Genomic DNA, 7,248 nt, shown 5'->3' on the forward strand with positions numbered 1-7,248 from the left:
AATTCTTCTGCTGACTAATAAAATTTTCTAATGCATAAAAATCTACTCGCTAAATACTTGTAAAACCGACTATTGTTTTTTCATAACAAAAAAAAAAAAGGGACAACCAACCAGGGACAATGGAATAGCTAACCACGTCCCTCCTAAAAGAGCGGAAGTCGTTCAACTTAATGTCGTGTTCGTCATCGTTGTTGTGAATATTCGACCGCGTTGGAGATTTTACGATTATTGAAACAATTATTAAGGCAATTGCAACATGTTAAGTGCTGCCAGTGCGCCAGTTGGTTTTAAGCTGTTTTAGCCCATTTAGTATTTGGCTTAAATAACAACAGAACAGAGTGCGGAGTATCACAGGAAAGCACTTGCAATACGAAGTTCTCTTGTCGAGGATATTTGGAAAGACAGTGAAATTATAATTCCAACACCAACTTTAATGTTATTTTTATTACTTTTTACTAGCACTAAGCAATGGACTAGTCATTTGTAGTGTTTTTTTATAAAAAAATTTATGTGTAGTACTTTTTCTATTTCTATTTCTAGTAGCACAGTTACTTAATTATAGTTTATATTGTCTTTCAGTATTTATTAGATTATAATTGTCAGTGTTGATGCACTATATCTTTCTGTTATGTATGATAAACTGCAAAGTTGATTAATTAATTAATATTTTTAATTATTTTAATTTATTTGTTTAATTAAAACACAGCTTGTGCATTTGCTGTTAAGGATATCACAACAAATTTACAAAACTCAGAAATCGAACAACGCAATTTGAGTGTGCCATGGGTTCAGTGTGTTCAGTCTGTGAGTTTGAGTTTCTGTTTGGTTAGGGCTTAGCACACCTAGTACTTGCACTTCAACATTTATAGACTGACAACTCAATTATTATATATTTTCAAAAACATGCTATTAATGGCTATTTAGGAATAACCGATCAGCAATTTGGCAATATTCGATCTCTTGATTTAAATTTAATATTTGTATGCATAATTTCTTCAACAAATATATTACACTCTATTATAATTTGATTATCTATTTAAAAAAGATTTTTAGGTAGAATAGAATAAATAAAAATTAAAGTTTTTAATAACAGATTTCAAAAAAATACTGTTAATGGCTATTTAGGAATAGCCGATCAGCAATTTGGCAATATTCGATCTCTTGATTTACATTTAATATTTGTATGCATAATTTCTTCAACAAATGTATTACACTCTATTATAAATTAATTATCTATTTAAAATAAATTTTTAGGTAGCATAGACTTTTTAGAATAAATAAAATTAAAGATTTTAATAACAGATTTTGATATTTAATGCATCCTTTGCATAGAAATGATGCTATACTTATCTCCGTGTCACTATAGCCATCATAAGATCTTAACATGAAAGCATTACGAAAAAGCTAAGTATTCTTGTTTATTAGATCTGTTATTATAATTTTTCAGGCCGATCCGCAGATGTTTGTAATTGGAACTGCTTTTTATAATTTATGTTAGGTATTACAAATTTAACTGATTTCAAGAACCGACATGCGGTTAGATGTTGTGCACTCGTTTTGTGCTCTGTCAGAAAACTGACGATATGTACTTCATTTATTACCATAATACTAACACGTGTATTATAAGTTTGAAGTCAAAAACCATGGAATCTATTATATAGCATTTTAAATAGCCTTTTTGCATAAGTTCAATCAATAGGCGGATTTGAGAGGCGGAATAAAAAACTGGTAAGAAGAAGAAAACTAATGGCAAACTGACCTTAATGGCTTAATTACTGAGAATTTTATTTTGGTTCTATCCTTTTTAATTACTATTATTAAAGTTATCAATACTCGCTTTTAAATTCGAAAAGTAGAAAAGTACAAAAGGTCATCATACTACGTTTTAAATTAAGAAGTTCAACAAAAATTTCAGTCAAGAGCAATCGGTCAAGAAATGAACAATTCGAGTAAGAGAGCTCTCGCCTTTCGTTTGCAGTGGAATTTATGGAAGATATTGGGTGCCAGCAGTGACGGCGCCAAATGGAAGTATCTCTATTGGTTATACTGCTTGTTTCTGAATACAATTTTCACTATTTATTTTCCACTTCATCTTATCTTGGCAATTTCCGAAACACAAAATCTTAAGGAACTTCTAGAGCTGATCACGGTTTGGGTTACTACTGTTGCCTGTTCGATGAAATTCTTCGCATTGATAATGAACTTTAAAAAAGTATATTTAATAAGGAAAACCTTTTCAATTCTAGACAATAGTGTTCACGATAGTGATGAGTTAAAAGAACTAGACAAAACCAATCGAAGAGCTCGCATTGTCGAAGGAGTTTTTATAAGTGTTTTCACTTTGACAGTCTTAACTGCCTCCATAACAGCATTTGGTAGTAAAACACCGAAACTGCTCTATATGGGTTGGTTTCCATTTAACTGGCGTAATTCTCGTTTTTTGTGCAACATTGGAAATGCCTATCAGATTATTGCAATTATCTATTATATAAGTATTAATTTTGCAAATGATACCTTTGTGGCGACTGCACTTTGTATTCTCCATGGACATATAAAAATTTTGGGTAAACGCATATCAAAAATTGGCGAAAAGGATAAAAGCCAAAATTATAATGAAGAGCAATTAAAATTATGCATTGAGATTCAGAAAGTACTTTATTTGTGAGTATGTATATTGGATTATGACATTTGTTTACTAAAAGTCACTCTTAAAATTTCAGACTCTGCGATCGAATTCAACTCGTAGTATCTTTGACGATGCTGGTGCAATTTACGGTTAATGCTACTAACATTTGCTTGAATCTGGCAATTATGTTATATTTCTCAACGGATAACATAAATCGAATATTTTACTTCTTTTATTTATTTGCTGTGTCCTTGCAAACATTTCCTGCCTGCTACTATGGTAGCAAAGTAGAGCACGGCTTCGAGCAGCTTCGTCATGCAGCTTTCCAAAGCGATTGGATACAACAGAACCGAAATTATAAGACATGTATGATTATTTTCACAGAACGTGTACTCAAAAAAAGAACCTTAATTGCTGGAAGGCTACTACCCATACATTTAGACACTTTCTTCTCAATATGCAAAGGAGCCTATTCAATGCTTGCTATGATTATTAAATTGAAGAAATGAGGCGTATTCCTAACAACTATTACCTGGTACAAAACGAATGCCTTTAAATGCCAATATTTAAAAAATCCGACTTATTCTCACTTATTTGATTTTAATTTAGTTTAATTTAGAAACTAAGTTTAGTTTTTAGTTTTTTTTTAGTTTTTGTTTTTGACATATTTATTTATATTAAAGTAGTATTTTGGCATAAAAATTCAAATGATCTAATTTCTGTTTAACAAAATAAATGATAAAAAAATGCATCCATTGATTTCATAAGGTTTTGAAGTTCTATTTCCATTTTTAATCAAACTTTTTGTCATTATAACAATTAAAAATGACTAATGTGACCGAATGTGCATGACATACATACGTATGTTTGACATACAAATATACAAAAAAAAAAAATCATGATTTTCCATCTTCAAAGTGGCTCTGCCCACGTTGAGTTGACCCAATCCGTAGTGAAAATACAGATACAAAACTCCTGTATGGTCTTAAACTCATTCAGCGAATTGTTCTGAACACCCAAGAGTTTTGGTGCAATTAATTTTAACAATGCCACAAAACCGGTTGAAATATACGTATATAGCTACTAGCAAAAGTTTTAAATGATTTATTAGAAAAATTAATACTTCCACAATTTATATTGATTATATTTTTTTTCTTTCTTAGCATAACCAGTGCTATCTCGACTAATAGACATTTGGCTCGATCCGATGCCAAGTTTTACTGATTGTTCACACATAGCTTCATTAAATCTTTTTCAGCATCATCTATCCATATCTTTCTAAGTATATCTCTTATTCGGGATCCAAATAGTTTTCTTACAAGTGCTTGTTTTGCTGATCATTCTTGGTTCATATGCTTCAACGTGTCCTAGTCATCTTAGTCGTTGTGATTTTATGTATCGTCTTACCTTCTGTTTGTTGATTAAGTTCTCTAATTCGTGTTTGTATCGAAAACGATATGTGCCATTATCTAGACGTATTGGGCCAAAAATCTTTCGCAGTACTTTCCTATCCTGGGGAAGTAGTTGGCATGTTTCGTTTGTTTTGCGTGTGTATACTCAATGTATGCAGCCATACATCAGGACTGGTTTAATTAGGCATTATACTTACGAAGTTTTATTATCTTGATAAGATTTTATATTTAAATATTTTATATGTACGAAGTATGTTTTATTTGCTGCCTGAATTATATCTTGTATCCTAGTTACGAGAAAGGTTATATCAAATATATTCTGAAGAAGCGTAGACAGCTCAGAAACATAAGAACTCCTGCTATTCTGAAGTAATTAGAAAAAGCCTATGTCTAAATCTTACTTATCTAAGTAAGATAAGTGAATCAGATTATGAATTTTGATTAAATAATAGATGTAACTCATACTATAACTATTACTCGTTATCTAACCACAGAAACCTGGAAATAAGGATCTGTGAGATGTATTTTTAAAATGACTTTTCAAAATACAAAAATCATGCGCTTGATTTAAAGATGTAGAAACCCACATCACATTAACTCTGGATTTCAAAACTTTCAAATAAAACTCGTAGTTTGGATCTGCTTACCTATGACAGCTATTTCTGAAGTTACCTTCTAAACAGTGGTCTTCCAAATAGAAAACAGATGATGTAGACAGCAAATGTTTTCCGCAGACGGTACATGAAAAAGACGTGGAAGCTCTTAATCACTTTCTATATCTTAGATTAGGACTGCAAACGAGACCGTTTCTGCACAGACCGGGCATAGAAAACGAAATTAGATTTATTGGGTCTTCTTAACATCTGGACCAAATGGTTTAACAATGGTAGTATAATGATTCATTTTGGATGGAAATCACAATGGTGTAGTTTGCCACCTACCGGCAAATTTAAAGACGGCACAATGGGGTATATTTGTCTCTGAGTGGAAGTGTTGATATATGTATCAACAAAAGCCCTTTCAACTTAATCTTGCAGTGTAATACTTAATCCTTAATTAACTTTTCTCTTTAAATGACTTTTCAGATCAGTTTATGATAGAAATCAATTATTTTTTAAGTCATGGAATAAATGGATTATTGTTTTGTGTATTTTTTTTATAATATTTGGCACAGAGATCAGTGTCAGCACTGCAAACCTATTAAAATAGAGTTGTTCATATCAACAAGTAAGCGCATTTTAAATTAAATATTTTATTTCAATTTTTGATTAGAGCAGTACTTTACTATTTGTGACTTATTTTTTTATAATGATTGAGACTTAATCAGTCTTAATGAATTACAATCAGTTCATTTGAATTAATTAAAGATTTATCAATTGAATCCTTTCTATCCTTTTTCTGTTTCGATTCAGGTTATTATAAATATCTGATTTAATTAGTTTAGTAAAGGATATTTCGAGTGGTGTAATAAAATCAGATATGGGTATGCATTCGTATGTCACAAAAAGAGAATATTATAATAAATATATAAAGGAGTATATATGTATGTTTATATATTCATTTCGCAAATGAAATAGAAATTAAATCTGTTAGTAAAACAGTAGATACAAATGTGAAAAACTGTGAATTAGAAGGTAATTAAAATTAAATTAGCAGACTAAATGAAAAAGGATAGTAAGGACAGTCAGTTACTTTTACTAATTAGTAGAAAATTATTTCAATAAATAGAAATGTAAAATGACCATTTACGATTTATTAGTTTTGTGCTTTTGCTCACATGATGGACGCAGTGGATAGTCTAAAATTAATGAAAGTCCAATGGCTAGTTTGGGCAATAGTTGGAGTGAACTCAAAAAATACGAAGTGGAAAAAATTATATTTTGTTTATAGTATTGTTGTAATATTTTTGATGATTTTTTTTCTACCATTGCATTTTTTCTTTGGTATTTTCAATCCGGAAGGACAAAAGCAAAAATTTCAGTTGATTGCAGTTGCACTCAGCGCTGAAGCTTCATCCATAAAACTTTTAAGCTACTTTCGAAATTATGGTAAAATACGTGAAATGGAACTGCAGTTCAGGGAGTTGGACAAGAATATTAAACATTCTGAAGACTCTTTACTATTCCAAGATGTATGCAGAAAAATGAGGAAGATTGATTTTATATTATTTACAGTCACTGGTATCCTTTTGTTCAATTGCTTCTCAGCTATTATATTTCAAACTAACGGGACACTTCTGTACAGCGGCTGGTTGCCTTTCGATTACAGAGTATCTACTTTAAATTATAACATTGCTAAATATTATCAGTTCATAGGAATAATTTATGCCTCTGTACAAAATGTCATATCAGATAGATTTTCGATAATGGCATTTTTCCTGATTTCGGAACATATCAAATTTTTACATAGACGCATTTCCAGAATTGGTCATTGCAAAAATAGCCAAATCGAGAATGAAAAAGATTTTCAAAATTGCATAAATGCTCAGCAGTGTCTGTACGAGTAAGTATGATTGAGAAAATAAAGGGTTTCATTTTTTTTACAGTTGTAATTATTTTAGTCTATGTTATCACATCGAAGACATTGTAGCATTTCCATTGTTTCTACAATTCACGGTCACAGGAATAACTACTTGCATGGCAATGTCTGTTGCACTGTTCTTTGTGGAGGACACCTTCACGCGTTTGTATTTTGCTTTTTACGTGATTTGTGTACTAATGGGTCTTTTTCCGGTCTGCTATATGGGCAGTGAGTTGGAGCATGCCTTTGAACAGTTGCATTGGTCCATTTACTACAGTGATTGGATCAATCAAAGTACTGCGTACAAGAAGGACATGTTGATTTTTAATGAACGTGCTCTGAAGCAACGCGCCGTCCTTGCTGGTGGAATATTTCGTATACATTTACAGACATTTCTTTCTACCTGTAAAGGTGCCTACTCGATGTTTGCCGTAGTTCTTCGTTTCAAAAATGAATAAAAACTAAGTAGAGCAAACTGTAAAATATTCATATGAAAAATATATATATTTAACAATGCACAGTAGAGTACAGAAGAGTAGAAATATTTTGCACTAAAATAAATTTCAAATTTATATATATAATAATAAACTAATAGACATGAATTGTCAGATTTATTTCGGAGGAAGTTGAAGAGTTTTCAAAAATATGTAGTGTGTTCTTTGTTATTCTTCATTAAATCCAATGCTATTA

General features: G+C 31.0%; 1 protein-coding gene across 1 annotated transcript; it reads left to right on the top strand.

The window, feature by feature from the left end:
• Window positions 1-2,757: 2,757 nt before the first annotated feature.
• On the top strand, window positions 2,758-7,098 carry LOC119674020 (odorant receptor 59a-like). The gene is made up of 3 exons (XM_038085141.1): window positions 2,758-2,992; window positions 6,390-6,540; window positions 6,584-7,098. The coding sequence occupies exons 1-3, from the start codon at window positions 2,758-2,760 to the stop codon at window positions 7,014-7,016; spliced, it is 819 nt and encodes a 272-aa protein (XP_037941069.1). The 3' UTR covers window positions 7,017-7,098.
• The last annotated feature ends 150 nt before the right edge of the window (window positions 7,099-7,248 follow it).

The sequence above is a fragment of the Teleopsis dalmanni genome, chromosome 2 (genome assembly GCF_002237135.1).
Source record: "Teleopsis dalmanni isolate 2A chromosome 2, ASM223713v2, whole genome shotgun sequence".
Classification (NCBI taxonomy): Eukaryota; Metazoa; Arthropoda; class Insecta; order Diptera; family Diopsidae; genus Teleopsis; species Teleopsis dalmanni.

Bases quoted from the DNA above. Each gene is read 5' to 3' on its own strand.
- LOC119674020 (XM_038085141.1), top strand. From the start codon at position 2,758: ATGCTGGTGCAATTTACGGTTAATGCTACTAACATTTGCTTGAATCTG. The intron at 2,993-6,389 runs GTATGATTATTT...ATGTCATATCAG, and splicing joins GAACCGAAATTATAAGACAT to ATAGATTTTCGATAATGGCA. The intron at 6,541-6,583 runs GTAAGTATGATT...TTTTTTTTACAG, and splicing joins GCTCAGCAGTGTCTGTACGA to TTGTAATTATTTTAGTCTAT.